This window comes from Rhineura floridana, chromosome 20 (genome assembly GCF_030035675.1).
Source record: "Rhineura floridana isolate rRhiFlo1 chromosome 20, rRhiFlo1.hap2, whole genome shotgun sequence".
In the NCBI taxonomy this organism is placed as follows: Eukaryota; Metazoa; Chordata; class Lepidosauria; order Squamata; family Rhineuridae; genus Rhineura; species Rhineura floridana.
In genome coordinates this window covers 1,527,963-1,544,725 of record NC_084499.1, presented here as the reverse complement: position 1 = coordinate 1,544,725, position 16,763 = coordinate 1,527,963, and the positions used below count along the sequence as shown (strand labels likewise).

The 16,763-nt window shown below is 50.7% G+C and overlaps 1 protein-coding gene across 1 annotated transcript in view; it reads right to left on the bottom strand.

Annotated features, from left to right (window-relative positions):
• MAMDC4 (MAM domain containing 4) overlaps positions 1-16,763 on the bottom strand; it is a 57,198-nt gene that overhangs the window by 28,298 nt on the left and 12,137 nt on the right. The window contains exons 5-15 of the mRNA XM_061604465.1: positions 14,019-14,164; positions 12,751-12,835; positions 11,293-11,409; positions 10,592-10,741; positions 8,912-9,012; positions 6,395-6,553; positions 5,869-5,962; positions 3,268-3,417; positions 2,253-2,345; positions 1,138-1,263; positions 849-979 (exon numbers count right to left, since the gene is read on the bottom strand). Coding sequence (XP_061460449.1) covers positions 849-979; positions 1,138-1,263; positions 2,253-2,345; positions 3,268-3,417; positions 5,869-5,962; positions 6,395-6,553; positions 8,912-9,012; positions 10,592-10,741; positions 11,293-11,409; positions 12,751-12,835; positions 14,019-14,164 — 1,352 coding nt within the window. The remainder of the gene's footprint in view (positions 1-848; positions 980-1,137; positions 1,264-2,252; positions 2,346-3,267; positions 3,418-5,868; positions 5,963-6,394; positions 6,554-8,911; positions 9,013-10,591; positions 10,742-11,292; positions 11,410-12,750; positions 12,836-14,018; positions 14,165-16,763) is intronic.

The following is a 16,763-nucleotide window of genomic DNA, read 5'->3' as shown; positions in this document are numbered from 1 at the left end:
TGGCTTTTTTAAAAAAACAAAACCAAGAGGGGAGATTTATTGCCTGCCCTTCACCCAAAGGCCCCGGGGCGGGTCTCAACAATTTTAACAGTTCAAAACAACCTAAACTCACACGACAAATAATAGGGTGGGTCCTAAAAATATACATCTCAGGTGTCAAAGGTGCACCTTCAGCGTTTGCCAAACACTGTACATGCACAGCATGGAGAAAGTAGACAGAGAAAATATTTTCTCCCTCTCCCATAATAACACTAGAACTCCTGGACATTCAATGAAGCTGAATGCTGGAAGATTCAGGACAGACACAAGAAAGGACTTCTTTGCACAGCGCAGAGTTCAGCTGTGGAATTCGCTCACGTAGAAGGCAGTGATGGCCACCAACTGGGATGGCTTTGAAAGAGGATTAGCCAAATCTATGGAGGAGAAGGCCACCAATGGCTAATAGCCACGATGGCTACGGTCTGCCTCCACGGTCGGAGGCAGGATGCTTCCAAATACCAGTTGCTGGAAACCGCAGGAGTGGAGAGTGCTCTTTGCACTCAGGTCCTGCTTGTGGGCTTCCCATAATGAGCATCTGGTTGGCCACTGTGAGCACAGGATGGCGGCCTAGATGGTTCAGTAGCCTCATTCAGCAGGCTCTTCTGATGTTCTTAGGCTCTTATTAACCTAACAATCACTTTCATCTTTAAACTGAGCTTCATGTTTCTAGCCCACAGCCAATGCCATTCAACCTGAAAAAGTGTTGGTCCCTAAGAAAAGTGTGCTTGGGGGGGGGGAATCAAAGCATTTCTACGTCTGCCCCTTGGCATATTGTGCTGCAGCTGGAGGGTGTCATGGACGATGCCTACCTGGAAAGGCCTGTCTCTTGAGCCAAGGGGCACTGTGGCTCGCTCCCATGCTGTGGTGCCATTTCCCGGGGTGTACCACACCACCCGGTGGGTCCCCAGCCTCTCATCTGCAATGGCAAGTGCAAGCAACCCTAGAGAGAGAGAACAACCCGGACAGTGCTGCATGGCCAAATCAGCGAATGCAACCAATAAACACAACAGCCCGCCTTCGCCTTCACCACTGCCACCAGCACATCTGGCTCCCACCCTGGGCAGAGAGAGAGGAGCAGCCCACCAGCCAAGTGACTACCTTGAGGACCAGTCGTGAAGTCAATCTCCAGAGCGCAGGCCAGACCCGAGGGACCCAGCACAGGGGTGGCAGCCCTCGCCAGCGACAGCATCTGTCCTGGCCCTTCCTGCAGGCTGAAAAAGGACCCTAAGGAGGAAGAGAGCCAAAGATCACTGGCAGCCCATCTGGATCAGGCCAGTGGCCCACTGAGCCCCACCTCCTGCTATCCCCAGGGGCCAGCCAGATGCCACCACATTTCCCTGCTGTTTAACCTCCAGCTGCCCTGAGCTCCTACTGGGAGGAAGAGTGGGATATAAATCTAATAAATAAATAAATAAATTCTGAGGTAGACTCTGACTCTGGAGGTTCTGTGTGTCATATAGCTGTTGTTGGACCTCTTTTCCTCCACGAATGTGACCGATCCTACTGTAAAGCCACCCAAGCTAGAGGCTGTGAATTCAACAAATGAATATCCCTCTTGCACGTCGACAGGCTGCCAGTCCATTTAACGGAGTGTCCCCGTGTTGTAGCACCGCCTTGGCCAGCCTGGTGTCCTACAACTCCCATAAGCCCCAGCCACCAGGGCTGCACGATGTGAAGGGGCTGCTGTGAGTTGTAGTCCAAAACATCTGGAAGGCACCAGGTTGAGGCCAAGGGGGAGAGAAAGGACTGGGCCTTGTCACTCAGAGAGCATCAGTTGTGGATGGGGGGCCACAGCTCAGTGGTGGAGCAGCTGCTTTGTGCAGAGAAGGTCCCAGCATCAATCCCCAGTGGCATTATGGGTAACAACTGATGATGGGAGGACAACTGCTGGAAGTCAGAGTAGGCAAGACTGGCCTAGAGAAAGCCACCGCTGGATTCAGTTTGTTTTTCCCAGAGGCATCAGGGCCAGGGAAATTGTCCCCTCACCCAAGAATCCCTCCATCACCAGCCCCTCATTGCCCCCCACATTACTCGCCCCTCTCTTTCTCATTCCCCAGCTCTCCCCAACCCCTGCAGCCGCCCCCACTAGCTCACCATCTCCCCTGTCTCCAAGGTCACAGGGCTCGTCCTCTGCATCTCCCTAGCCCACCCATCCCACAGCTTCCTGTGCCACCCCATCCCACGCATCCCAACCAGGGGACCCTCTTTCTTACCAGAGCTACCGTTGCTTTGCTGGGCTCTCCACTGGAGCCGCCCCACACTGACATCCGTCCATCCCCCGGGGCCAAGAGCAAAATCGGTGGCTCCTAAAGGAAGCAAGGATCATCTTCTCATCAGGTTGCCAAGGGGGGGGGATCCACAGCTGGCATTACTCTACCTGGACCCACCTCAGTCCCCCTCGTGCTCAGCTGAGCCTCACTGAGGGCCTCTACTTATAAGCAGGGCTGCATGTGCTGCTGAGCTTTACTGAAAACGAACATATATACTTTTGCTTTAATTCTACAACTCAAGCATATTACACAGGTGTGGCCATATGTGCATGGGTTGCTCTAGTTTTGCATAGTGCATCCCAGTGATACGTGTCTTTCCACCCGCAGCAATCTCAGCCATTTCTCAAACGTATGACCTGGACCTCAGCAGATGTGGCCCACGCACTTCCACACTTGTCTTTGCATCCATAAAGTTGCATAAGATTCCCAAGCAGCTGAATGTTTGAACCCAACTCCACTTAACCCGTGCTTTGTGTTTATTACAAAGAATTCATACGGCACCCTCTAACCCGGGGATGGGGAGGCTGCCTCCCTCTAGACCTGTCTTTAGGACTCCAATTCCCATCAGCCTCAGCCAACACAGCCAACGCGCAGGGGACAATGGGGCCTGTAGTACTCCAGCGACATCTTCAGGGCACCAGTATCCCCATCCCCGATTTTCAGGGTGGTTTACAAATAAAACAAGATGCAGCGCAGAATGCATAATAAGACAACAGCAACATCTTTAAAAGGCAGCATGGATAAAATGGAGAGCTGGAAATAGCAAGGCCTTTGCTCGGCACAGAAAAGGCGCTGGGCAAGGCCCTTGGCCAGAGCACTTTGTGGGCTTCCGTGGATTCATAGCTCACACGCAGCCCTGAGCAATAGTGTCAGCACTGGTCTCCCGGGTCCTGGGCCTCTTCTCAGGGGTTCCCCGCCCATCTCCGGTCCAGCCACAGAATGACCCTTGGGCATTTACCACAACGCAGCTCGTCAGAGCCATCATGACATTCGGCCTTGAAGTCGCAGACAAGCTCCATGCTGATGCATTGGTTGCCATCATCGCACGCAAACTGGTCCGGGCTGCAGGGGCTAGGGACATCTGGCTGGGAGGTGACAGAAAGGGTACCTGGATGGAAGGGGAGATGGGGTGGGCAGATGATGTGCGTGAAGTTCTCTCACCTGTCTTGAATCTTCTAATGTTCCACTCCTTTTGGATGATCCCACTAGGTTTTGGACAAGAGGCAGAGAAACATCTCCCCATCCACTTTCTCCATACCATGTGCAATCTTTTACTCTTTGTTGAGTCCCCCTTTACTTGCTTTTTTCCCCAAACTACAGAGCCCCAAATGCTGCAACCCTTCCTCGTAGGGGAGTTGCCCCAGCTCTAGTGATCATTTTGGTTGCCCTTTTCTGCAGACTGCTGCCAGGATAGTCAGTGGCTGCTTTGTCAGCAACAACAAGCAGATGCCCTCCTCACAGCTGGGGACCGCTCTGCATTTTTGAATGAGACACCCAACAGAGCCTGGAGAAACCAGATATAAGGTTTTACATGGAGGCGAGGGGAGGAGAGAGAGGTGGAGAGTTTGGAAGTGAAAGGCTACAAAATGAGGATCTCTAGCTACAGTTCCCTGACCCTAGAGGGCACCCACCCACATTGCCTTGCCTCCTCCACTTACACGCCTGCTCATAACACAAATTTCGTAACACAAATATTGGAAAATAAAATATTGGAAAGCAATCCAAGTGTTACTGTTCATAACACAAATTTTACACAGCCGACAATCCCCCCCCCGTGCTGTCCTTAGAAGTTTTGCCACCCAGAGAGTGCAGATTTTGGCTCTTCTAGGCAATGCAGTGGGTTGCATCAAGGACAGGAGGGGCACATATCCAACAATACACACAGACAGACACCCACATTACACCCGTCACTTCTCTAGAGGAAAGGGCCGTTACTTGGAGCAGAGCACTCGTTTTGCCTGCAGGAGGTCTCCAGTTCAGTCCCTGGCATCTCCAGGTAGGGTTGGGAGAGATTGCTGCCCTCAGAGGAGACTGGTGGCCCCGAGGTCAGTGGGGCAGTGGAATCCGCTCTGAGTGTTAGTCCGAAATTCCAAGGAGCTGTCCAGGGTGCTGAAAGCTCCTTGGATTAAAACCCAGGGTGGATTCCACTGCCCCACTGACATCAGGGCCTCCCCTGGTGCCCACCAAACCCCTGAGTCTCCTCCCTCACTCCCTGCCCCCCTTGGTCAGGAGTGGGTGAGAAGGGTTACCCTTTTCTCCCTTGAAAAGTATCTAAGAGGTGCAGCTGTGGAGAGGCAGGGTGGGGTGGGTCGGCAGGGGCACCCGGCTTGGCACATCAGTGACCCTGACCGAGAGGGCCACAACATGGGGAGCTTGGCACGAGGCAATGCGTACCAGCGAAGCCAATTCCGTGCTTCTGCCACTGTGCACCCCAGTGCTCAGAGCTCCTTGTGACTTCCCTTCTCAGTCAGCAGCAGCAACACGCTGTGTTTGGAAAGCAACAAAGGCCCTCCCATGCCACCTCACTGGCACTACTGAAGAGAAGAAGAGGAAGTTGGAAGAGTGACACTCTTTCCCACTTCCTCTTTCAACTCTATGTCCTTTTCAGGGCTCAGATTAATTCTGCATGTTCAGAATCCACAGGTGCCCATCTGCCTGAAAAGGTTAGCAACCCCTGGCACAGAGTGTATGCTGGGGGAAAATTTTCAGCCCAAGGGCTGCATTTCCTCCTAGTTAAATTTCCAGGGGCTGCATGGTGGCGGCCTGTGGGGCCAGAGGCAATGGGTGGGACTCTTAAAGCAGGCGACACTCTAGCCATGCAAAAGCCAGAGGTTTCTATATACACATCTCTCCAACCTGACACACAAGAGGCGTGATCACAGCTAGGGACGGATGAGAATTTTGATTCAGTTTGCACCTCAAGCAGAATTTATCAAATTTGTCCTTTCCAGAACAATGTGAGAACCGAAACCCAGCCATCCTTCAAAATCTGCATTTATTAGAACTTTGGGACGCAGTTCACCAATTAAACAATATTTAAGAAACTGCATATATTAGAGGAAAGTGTGTATGGAAATGAATACATGAGTGAAAATAACATGCAAAAAGACATGATGTGATGAGAAATGGCTTTCAGAAATGTGCACCTTTGTCAAAACTGCTACAAAAATGTGTTAATTTGGAGAAATTTGCACTAAAATGGTGGAGATTTTTCATGCGGATTTTAAAAAAAACCGCAGACTGCTGCAGAAATGTGGAGAACTGAATTTAACTTTGGAAAAATGAGAAACTGAGAGAACCGAAACTGACAGATCTTTCCATCCCGAATCACAGCTGGACCACATTCCAAGTAGGCAAAGGCAGCCAAGGAGGGCGCAGCAGAGCACAGCCAGGCAGAGCCTGTTGCCTCAGCAGCGTCTTGAGGTCCAGGCAGAGAGGCCTGGAGGGTCAAGCTCCGCCGTCCCAAGGGCCCTGGTGTGGACAGAACTGAGCTAGATGGATAGGCCAGCAGTTCCACTCTGCATCCTGCAGTGTCACCCTCCACAAGACCCACACTCACCGTTTTGCTTTAGGCAGCCAGGAGACAGGATGAGGTCATCCAGAGCGATGATGTTCTCTTTGTGCCCCTTCCCAATCACCCCTTCAATGACGATCTGAAGGAGCAAAGACAGATCCGTTGCACGCATCACAGGACAGCCACTTTGCAGCAGAACCCACCTCCATGGCTGCCAACTTACGTTGGCTGGCAGAGCTCCTGTGCCTTTAAACAACACAGGAGAGGCAGCTTTCAGGGCCGCAAACAGCACCCATGCTCCCATCAGCCGGCTGTGTTGGCTGGGACTGACAGGAGTTGCAGTCCAAAAGCATTCACAGCGAGAGCACCAGGTTGGGGAAGCTGCTTTTAGAGGACGGTTATTGACAGCAGATGCTGCTGGGAAGCTTCTTCTTTAGTGGCATCTAACTGGCCTCTGCCAGCAGGCAGGCAAACAGGCAGAGGAGCCATGTGCACCTCCCCTCTTCCAGACACATCCCGTGTCCTCCCATCACTCCATCGCCCTCTTTTGAGAAACCTGCTCTTTGCCCACCTGGAACTCCTCTGCCATGTTGAAATGTGCTGTCTCCCGGAACCAGTAGTTCCCCAAGTCCCCAGAGCGGACCCGGACAAGCTGCTTTCCTGTTTCGGTTCGGTAATAGATGTTCAGGCTGTTGGCATCCGCGCCGTGCAGGTGGAGGTAGAGAACCAGCTGGAAGAAAACCCACCCAAGAGCAAAAATATATCTAATGCTGCGGAAATGGGAGGCATCACTGGGGGGTGGGGGTGGGCAAGGAGGGGGCTGCTGGTGAAGACTGCCCCGCTCTGCCCTTCTCTGCCTCGCTCACTAGTGCTGGATTCAGACAATCCCAGATGCGGACCGGGTTCTGGGGACCCTCCCATGGGGAGTCCAGTTGGCTATTCCTCTTTTTGGCTTCCAGTGAGCTGAAAAGACATTCCTGGTTTTTGGCACATCCTGAACCCTTTTCCTGCCACTGTGCGGCTCTCGTTCTGTAGGGTGGCCAGAACCAAGAGGACTCATGCACCTTTCATAGTTGCCTCTTGTAATACTAGCGAATGCAGCTAGGGCCAACATTCGAAGCAAATGTTGGAAGATTCAGATCAGACACGTGGAAAGGGCTGCTTCACACAGCACGTAGTTAAACTATGGAATTCATTTGCACAAGATGCAATAATAATCATCAACCTGGATGGTTTCAAAAGGGATTTGCATAAATTCAGAGGATGAGGCTGTCAGAAGCTACTAACAGGGCTGGCGCCAAGTATGACTGGGACTCTGGGCAACCCCTCGCGATACTGGCATCAGTGCGCATACCCCGCACATGCACGCTTGCCATCACCCAAGATGGTGGTGCGGACATCAACCCCTTAGGGATGCCCCTGTTGCCATCTTGAGTGATGGCAAGCAGGCATGCGTATCACACAGAGTGCACACATTGATGTGCTAATGTGATAGGTAGGTGAGGCAGGTGGGCTTATTTAAGCCCACACCCCCTGTATCAGGTGGGGGGTGCCTGGGAGCACCAGCTCCGCAATTCATGTTAGCATCGGGTCGCATGACCCAACATTGTGGCTGATCACAGAGTGGGTTCCAGACTCCCACTCTAAGGAAGGGCCCCTCAGGGCCACAGGAGCCATTGGCCAGGGCCCAACCCGGCCAAGTGCTGGTGCCAGGCCTGGCTTTTAACCACATTGACTATGTTCTCCCTCCACTGTCAGAGGCAGCATCCCTCTGAATAATTCCAGTTGCTGGGAATCACACGGGAGGAAATTCACTGTTGCACTCCAGTCCTGGCTTGTAGGCTTCCGAAAGAGGCCCAACTGGCCACTATGAGAACAAAGTGCTGGACTAGATGGCCCCCCTTTGGTCTGATCCAGCCAGCTCTTCTGAGGTTCTTCTGTGTAGCAGAGGGACTTTCGGCAGGCCTGGCTTGTCTGACAAGCATCACTCGCTGTGATTTCCTCTTCCACTCAGACTACGAAAGGTGCGGCTGGAGTCATCTCCTCTTTTTCAGCTCTCGCTCTTTAGTTCTCTGTGTTTTTCATTGCTTTTTGTAGTAGTTCACTTACTTCCTTACTACATTTACATCCCGCTCTTCCTTCCAGAAGGAGCCTGAGGCGGCAGCGGCTCTTATTGTGATCTAACTGTATATCGTTTTTCATTGGGGGCATTGTAGCAGAAAGGCAGGAGAGACCTAGTTAAAGACAGACAGAACCCCTGATGGAGTTTCATCCCTGGTTCCTCAACAAGAAGAAAGCCAGTCAGGGATGGAAAACTGCTGCCCTGGGCTCCTATTGGGAGGAAGGGTGGGATATAAATTTAATAAATGAAGAAATAAAACATGGCCACCGCCCTCACACAGAGCCAGACCTTCAGTCCATCTGGCCTGGAAGCTGTTCTCATCAGGGGCCTCCCCCCAAACAACATCTGCTGGTGTCACCTGATCCTTTCTAACTGGAGAGGGCAGGGATTGAACCCAGGGCTGGCTGCATTGCAAAGCAGAGGCTGCCCCACTGCAGCCCTCCTCCACCATCTCCCTCTGTCATGTGCAGCCATGGCAGAGAGTGGCTGGGTATGTTCTTCTGGGACACACTCAGTTCTGGGGGGGGGGGAGAGACCGCAAAGCCCAACAGCTCTGACCACCAGTTACTGCTTACTTCCTGTGCACCACAGGGACCTGCCCCCTCATCACGCACAGGGGTTCCTGTGTGGAAAAGGGCACCCCCTGAAGGTAGGAAGTGTGGAAACCAGGAGGATGGTGAAAATGGCAAGTCTGCAGCCAGCAGCGTAGTGGCGGCGGCTGGGTCCATGCCGGTGGAGAAATGGCGTCTGCTCTGGGCTTTAGTCCAAACATTGAAATTTTGGACTAAAACCCAGAGTGGATTCCACTGCCCCACTGACCTGGAGCCACCAGCAGCCACTTCGGCAGCATCACTCATTTGCACTGTGGGGAGGGAGGCTCTCCCCATCTCGCAGTCAGCACGGGGGGTGCCCAGGGACCCAAAAGAAGGGCTAGCAGTTGAGAGACGCTCATTGAAAGCAACTCACGTGGCAGGACCTGCCCTGGTTCGCTGCCAGAGTTGGGCTGACCAGCCAGGCTTTTCGCTCTTGCAGGTCCAAGTTGGCGTTGCTGACATAGACGAAGTAGCCTGCAGGGCATCAAACGTGTGTGTGTGTGAGGAGGGCACTTGGCCAGAGGACCTTCACCCCAAGAGGAAGATGAGGAGCGAGCTTGTGCCACGTCAGGCCAGTGGCTCATCTACAGCTGTAACGTCCACGACACCAGCCTCCCGCAACCTGGTGCCCTCCAGTTGTTGTGGACAACAAATCCCGTTGCTTCCCAGCCAGCAGGGGGATGATTCCCAAACACACAATACTTCCCCTTCCATGTCAAAACTGGTAGTGCAGTCCAGAGTGAGGACTGTACCACCTAAAACACACACATTTGAATCTTCCTCCTAGTTCCAAAGAGGTAGGTTGGGGGAGACTCCCAGGAAATGGGGGGGGGGTACACAGAAGAACGTTGCAGAGGACAGGACCCTCTAGGGGAGAGAGCCCCTGTGCACTGCTGTGACAAAAAGGTTCATCCCTTGCGCTGAAATTCACATGTTGGTTCAAAGTAGGCAGCTAAATCATTGCCCTCCAAGCTCCTAGCAGGTCTATGTAGGGGGCTGGGTGAGGAACCTGCACCCGTCCAGATGCTGATAGGCTATAATTCCCATCATCCCTGGCCATTGGTCAGGCTGGCCACTGCTAGGGGCTGCTGGGAGCTGGAGTCCAACACTGTTTTGAACAGCGGCAGCACAATCTCGTGTGAGGACTATACCATGTTTGTATATCAGGACTATACCATGCTTGCAAGTCGGCCCTAGTTCAATGCAGAGAGGAGAGGGATCGGGGGCAGAGAACAGCCCCAGAAGTTGCTGAAAACAGACGTTTGCCAAGAGGCTGCAATTCCTTCTGGGAGGTATTGGGGAGAAGCAATAAGCTGCATCTCTTACACACACACCCTCCAAGGAGCTGAAAAATCAGGTCCTTTCCCAGAAGTCTGGCCCAGTGGCGTAAGTTAATGTTTACACTCCTTGCAGCTTTAATGCACCTGACAGATCTTTTTATCTCTAGGGTGGCCAGAGGATCTGGGGCAGAACATTCTGTCTTGAGAAGGAGTGCCACTGGGTTACAACATCCACAGGGGGACAGCGAGACAAAACATTTGCCTGGAGGAGGAAGAGGAGAAGAGCTTCCCCCTTGCTAAAAGGCTGCAGTCAAGGGAGTCACATTTTTTAACGTTCTCCCATGATTACATAAAATAAACACCCTGCAAGTTAAAAAAAAAAAAAAAAAGCAGGGCACACCGTTTCTCCCTGAACTGTTAGTTTTCTACTTGAAAGGAGCTGTTAACTACTAGAGGAACATTCAACAATGATGCCCCCATTTACTCTACAGCGGTAAGGCAGTGATCCATTTCTGAATTGAGAGGCTGGGGGGTCCCTTTGGCTGAAAGCCATTCCCTCCAAATGCAATACGTGTGGGGAAAGGGGACGATTAGTTATTTTTATGCAGCCATGAAGGGAAAGAATTCTGTGCATGCCCAGAGGCACTTCCCTCTTTGCCATGAATTCCTGGGTTCCAACTAGGAAGAATCCTGCCATCAGGATTAGATTCCAGGGGCTGACCCGTCCAAATATAAAGAAACATTTTGTAGTGTCTTCTCTAAACGAAACTCACCTGCCCGGCTGTTAGTGCTGTGGTCCCGCGTGGGCTGAGCGGAAGATGGAGGCACCTGCAGGCTGGTGTTCCTTGCCCAGGAAAAGGTTGTGCCAGGCTCCACAGTCCACCCACACCAGTCTTCCTCAAAGGAACAGAAGCTGAACAAATCTGCAGGGAGAAATGTGATGCTGCTGCTGCTGCTGCTGCTGCGCCACGAAAGGAGAGCCGCCCCATCCCCCCAAACACTAGGGCTGCAGCAGGCTTTAAGCCAGAGAGTCATCAACTAACTCAGGGATCGCCAAGCAGTGGCCCTCGTGTGTGTTTTTTGGCATTGGGAGGGGGATCTTTTCTGAATCTTGTTTTACACGGTAGGCACTTCCCTCACCCAGGTGGCCTCAGACTTGGACACCGCTTGGGTAGCTTGGGATGAACTTCCTGGCTTGCTCTCCTTGGCAATTCAGAGCCACCGCTGCAAATGGCCAGGCAACGGTATTGCAGCCACCAAACCAACAGAGGTCAGTTGGCGCCAACACAGCTCTGCCTGCGCCTACAGACCTGTTTGCCTGCCTCTCCATCTCCATGTGCCTGCTGGCCTCCATGCTCCCAAGCACAGACATTCCTTCCCCCCATCTATACACTATGGCACATGGCTGGGGGAGAGCTGACCACATCCCACTTTGTGGCTCACCCCACTCCCAATATCAGCCACGGACACTCACCACAATGACTCTCATCTTCACCATCCCTGCAGTCTTTGGTGCCGTCACAAAGCCGGTCTTTGGCTACACAGCCCCCTTGCTGGCACTGATACTCGTCCATGCTGCAGTTCTGGGGGCCTGGACCATGGGGCACGGAGGGAAGAAAGGCAGGTGGGTTAAAAGTGGGTAGGTATACTGAAGATTCAGTGGAGAGCATCAGCATGGAAACAGTGACACCTTTACGACTTTGTCTGCCTGCTAGCTAGTTTTTTAAAAGGACAGCAAAGGGGAGACCTGATATAAAATTCTGCACAATGTAGATAATACCCTTCCCTCTCTAGAGCCCAGCTAGGGCCACCCAATAATAATAATAATAATAATAACAATAACAACAACAACAACAACAACAACAACAACAACAATAATAATAATAATAATAATAATAATAATAATAATAATAATAATAATAATAATAATAATAATATTTAATTTGTTTGTCGCCTATCTGGCAATTCGCCACTCTAGGCGACGTACATTAAAAAAGATAAAATACAATAATATCAGATGCAATCACATTAATAACAATAGATAGAAATACTGGACATCAATACATATAAAAGCAATTATATTAACAACATACGATAGATGACAGACTCATGACGATTTACCCATCCCAAGGACCTCAAAGGCTTGCTGGAATAGCCACGTCTTTAGGGCCTTGCGGAATACATCTAGGGAAGGGGCATGTCGAAGATCACATGGGAGGGAGTTCCAGAGAGTGGGGGCCACCACAGAAAAGCCTCTCTCCCTAGTACCCACCAACCTAGCTGTTTTGGTTGGCGGGATTGAGAGAAGGCCTTGTGTGGCTGATCTAGTTGGGCGGCGTAATTGGTGGCGGTGGAGGCGCTCTTTCAGGTAAGCTGGGCCGAAACCGTACAGGGTTTTAAAGGTTAAAACCAACACCTTGAATCGGGCCCGGAAAACAACCGGCAGCCAGTGTAGATCAAATAACACTGGCGTGATGTGGTCCCGTCGGCGACTGTTGGTAAGCAAGCGCGCCGCTGCATTCTGTATAAGTTGTAATTTCCAAGGAAGTTACAAGACAAAAGGAGAGTCCTTCTTTACGCAGCGCATAGTTAATCTAAGGAATTCGCTTCCACAAGAGCGGGCAGTGGTGGCCCCCAACTTGGAGGGCTTGAAAAGAGGATGAGACAAATTCACAGAGGGTAAGGCTATCAGTGGCTACTAGCCACAATGGCTACGCTCTGCCTCCACTGTTGGAGGCAAGATGCTTCCCAACACCGGTTGCTGGAAACCGCAGGAGGGGAGAGTCGCTGTGGTGCTCAGGTCCTGCTTGTGGGCTTCCCATAATGGGCAACGGGTTGGCCAACGTGAGAACAAGATGAAGGGTTTGAAAGGCTCCCTTTGGCATGATCCAGCTGCCTTAGGGCTCTTCTGCAGCGAGATGGTGAGCCTTACGTGGGAGGCCACAGTTCCTGAACTCCACATCATCTATTGCCAGTTGCACCGTCTCAGAGAATTCCTGGGTTGAAGTGAAAGTTATCTGCAGAGACACGGAAGAGCTCTGGGTGAGTCTCTAGTAGCAGCAGGCTCCTCTGTTAGTCAGCCACTCCCCAAGAGCAGCTCCCCAAATGCCCACTCCTCGCTGAGGACGCACACATTGACTCTTAGAGTGCATAAGAATTCCATGACCCTAGAGGAGTCCACCCCTTGGGGCGCCACTACATAAGCTACGGTAGGCAGGAAATGTTGCTGAGTCCCTGTGCCAGGAGCAGCGGAACAATACAGTCACAATCCAGTTCAGAGACGGCTCAGCAGCCTTTGCCAGCTTGGTGCCCCCCAGATGTTTTGGATTCCCATCAGCCCCAGTCAGCACTAGGCTGTCCTACAGAGTTGGAAAGAGATGGGGCCAGAACAGTACATCATACAGAGATGCAACGAGCAACCTCCCTTCCAGGCATGAAATGCCACTGAGTCCTCACATCAGGAGCAACTGGACAATCCACCCCCACGCCATGCCCTGAGGACTCTAAAGGAGACTGACAGCCCGCCTCTCCATCTGTCTTCAGGTCCCCCCAGAGCCTTTGGAAGTTAAAGGTTCCTCTCCGTTCCCCTAAAGCAGGAGTGAGTAATCTCTGGCCCTCTCAGTGTTGCTGAAAAACAACTCCCATCAGTTGCAGCAAGCACAGCAAATGGCCAGGGATGATGGTAGTTTATCAACATCTGGAGAGCCAAAGGTTCTCCACATCTGCCTTAAAAGGCACATACCTGTGGGAGGGGGGAACCAAAAATTAACCTATTCCCACCATGGATTTACATGGATTTCAAATGAAAATGGACCGCCTTCAAGTCATCCTGACTTATGGCAACCCTATGAATGGAGTTTTCAAGGTAAGCGGTATTCAGAGGGGGTTTACCATTGCCTTCCTCTGAGGCTGAGAGGTAGTGACTGGCCCAAGGTCACCCAGTGAGCTTCGTGTCTATGTGGGGATCCGAACCCTGGTCTCCCAGGTCATAGTCCAACACCTTAACCACTATGCCACACTGGCTCTCTTACCATGGATTTACATGGCCTCATGGCCTTGATCCCAAGACAGGTTACAGAAATGCCCTTTGATCTCAGCAGGCCAAGCCATCCGTTTCCACCATGGATTTAAGTGGCATTCCCTCCAGGCCAGGCCACAGAAATAAGAGAAGGGAGCTGCTCTTTGAGGGCAGCCAGGTACCTGGAAAGTTCCCTCGATCCGGCCTGTGTAGGCAACCAGCTCCCGCCAGGCGTAGACGCTGCTTGGGGGGTTTCGCCACAGCGTCACTGTGTGATTCCTGCGGCTCAGCTCCACCGTCAAGGCGGGCCAGGGGTTCTTGTCGAGACCTGTATTAAAGAGGCAACAAGCATCTGTTGAGGTCTGGAAAATATTCAGCTTCACTTGCCTCAGCTCTCAGAGCACTATTTGGGGAGGGGAGGGGGGCTGCTGCCCTTCCTATCCACCCTTCGGACCACTTGGGAGGAATTAAGCCTCCTCAAGTCAGGAGTATCATATCTCCGTGCAAACACAGGCATGATCCAGGAGGTCTGTGATCAAACTTCCCAACGTCCTTTTTCAAAATAAATTTTTAAAAAATTATATTGCACCGCACTTAAGAAATATGTTAATGTTAAGCAGTCTAGAAATCTTCTAAATTGTTTTCTAAATTTTCAAAACAAGCAATAATATTTTTTAAAATGTGGGGTCCTTAAATAGGACCAAACTGGATTGAGGGAGTGACTCTGGGGAGGGCTATTAAGCCCCTTATTTATTTATTCACTAATAGGAAAAAAAACCTTGCGGTTTATGAACGTACCTACAGCCAACAGATATTTCTATCAAACTTGAAAAAGCAAGGAAATTGGGCAGCTCTAGTAAATGCACCAGGGGAGCAGGAGACCTGACCTCCTCTCTGAGATATTGTACTGCCCTACACCAGCCTTTCCCAACCAGTGTGCCTCCAGATGTTGTTGGACCACAACTCCCATCTTTCCTGACCATTGGCGATGCTGGCTGAGGCTGATGGGAGTTGTGGTCCAACAACATCTGGAGGCACACTGGTTGGGAAAGGCTGCCCTACACATTTGTGAAAATTTGAGTTGGTCTTTAACAGTCCAATCCACTTCCCGTGTAGCTTGGAAGAATTTGGTAACATATGCCTCTAAGCACATCAGTTCCCCTTACAGAACTACAATCCCCAGAAGAGGGGCTGCCTGTTAAATCCCTCTGGCCATTGGAGCTCTGTCAGGGGAATAAGCCTCTCCTAATAACTCTCAGCACCCTTGGCAAACTACACTTTCCAGGATTCTTTGGGGGAAGCCATGACTGTCTAAAGTGAAACTACCTGATTAGCCAAGCCAAACAGCTGTGAGTCTGTCTTTTAGAACACTGACAGTTGGTTCTTACTGAGCATGCCTAATGTTATAATAGACTCCAATGTTAAATTTCTTAAATTAATTAAAAATCAGCCAGGCATTTTTTTAACTTTAAAACTGCAGAAGATGAAGGTCAGCAATAGGATTACAGGTACTCTGTGAACATGGGTGATTTGTAATTAATTTCAACAAATTATGAGACCAATGACAGAAAAAAGTCCAAAAGGGATTTGGATTCCCCCCCTTTTTTTTACACTTTGAACTCTGGATTCTCTCTGACTGTTTTGTGTATCACCATGAAAACCTAGAGGGTTGTTAAGCGTTTCTGAGTTTAGGACTATAAGTTTTGTAAGGTTTTGTTTTGAAATTAGCTTGTGGGAAACAGCAGAATGTCCCGTCCAGAGCCAGAAGGACGAGGCTGAAGCATGGGTGCAAGTATATCTCATTTTATTAGAGTAATGGATACATCAAAGGCATTGCGCTTCATAGAAAACCCTGCGCTAACTCACTAGAATCCCTAACTATACTCTAGACATGCTCTGCAGCGTGTGAAGGAAGTTGACTCAACGACTCCCCACTGTGAGCGGCAAGCTTAAGTAGGGAACGTTTTCAAACGTAATCTCTGACTCCTTCGTAATTCCTGTCTTTGCCCTGTCCGTTTCTCGCGGTGGCAGGAGCAAGGGGACAGGGGCGTGTTTTCAACGGCTCATCGGAAGACACCTGCTCCTGAGCAACGGGCTCGAGGTCAGGGGGCTGTGCCACACTGGTATCCTCCTGGGAACTGCTTGGCAAGGGAGGAGCTGGCACTGTCTCTGGAGCCTCCCCCAACAAGTCCTCTGCATCAGCTGGGGGCGGCGTGCTCTGTTCCTCGGAGAGTGCACTACCCGTGGGAACTGACTGGAGTGCAGGCTGACTCCCTCCCGCAAGGTCCTGCTCAGACTCAGCAACTCCCAACTCTGCTTCTTCTGGCAGTGGAGGCACCTGAAACTCATGCCTCCCCCCTCCCTGTCCCTTCTGGGTTAGCTGAGGCTCAGCACAGAATGGCATGGGGAGTATTTTCAATTTAACATTGCAGAATGTGAAAAATCCATGGTGGCTATAGTGTATAGCCATTCTCGTGGCTGTATAATTGATTATATCTTGCCCTTCCTCTCAGAAGGAGCCCAGGGTGGCAAACAAAACCACTAAAACCACTCTAAAACATCTTTAAAAACATATTAAAACAAAGTATCTTCAAAAACATCTTTTAAAAAAAGCTTCAAAAACATCTAAAAAAGTAATTCCAAAACAGACGCAAACTGAGATAAGATCTCTACTTAAAAGGCTTGTTGAAAGAAGAGGGTCTTCAGTAGGCTCCTGACCCCTTCCCTCCTGCCAATTTTATAATCAAAATCTTTTATAGCTGTACTGCTGAGAGAAATTCAACAGGTGGAGATTTCCCAATCACTGCAAAACCACGAGAGGAAAACTTCAAAGAAAAAGAATGTATTGATTATTATTTATTATTACTATTATTACTGTTATTATTATACCTTTACATCGTTTCTTTGAGCATTCAAACATTTTATAT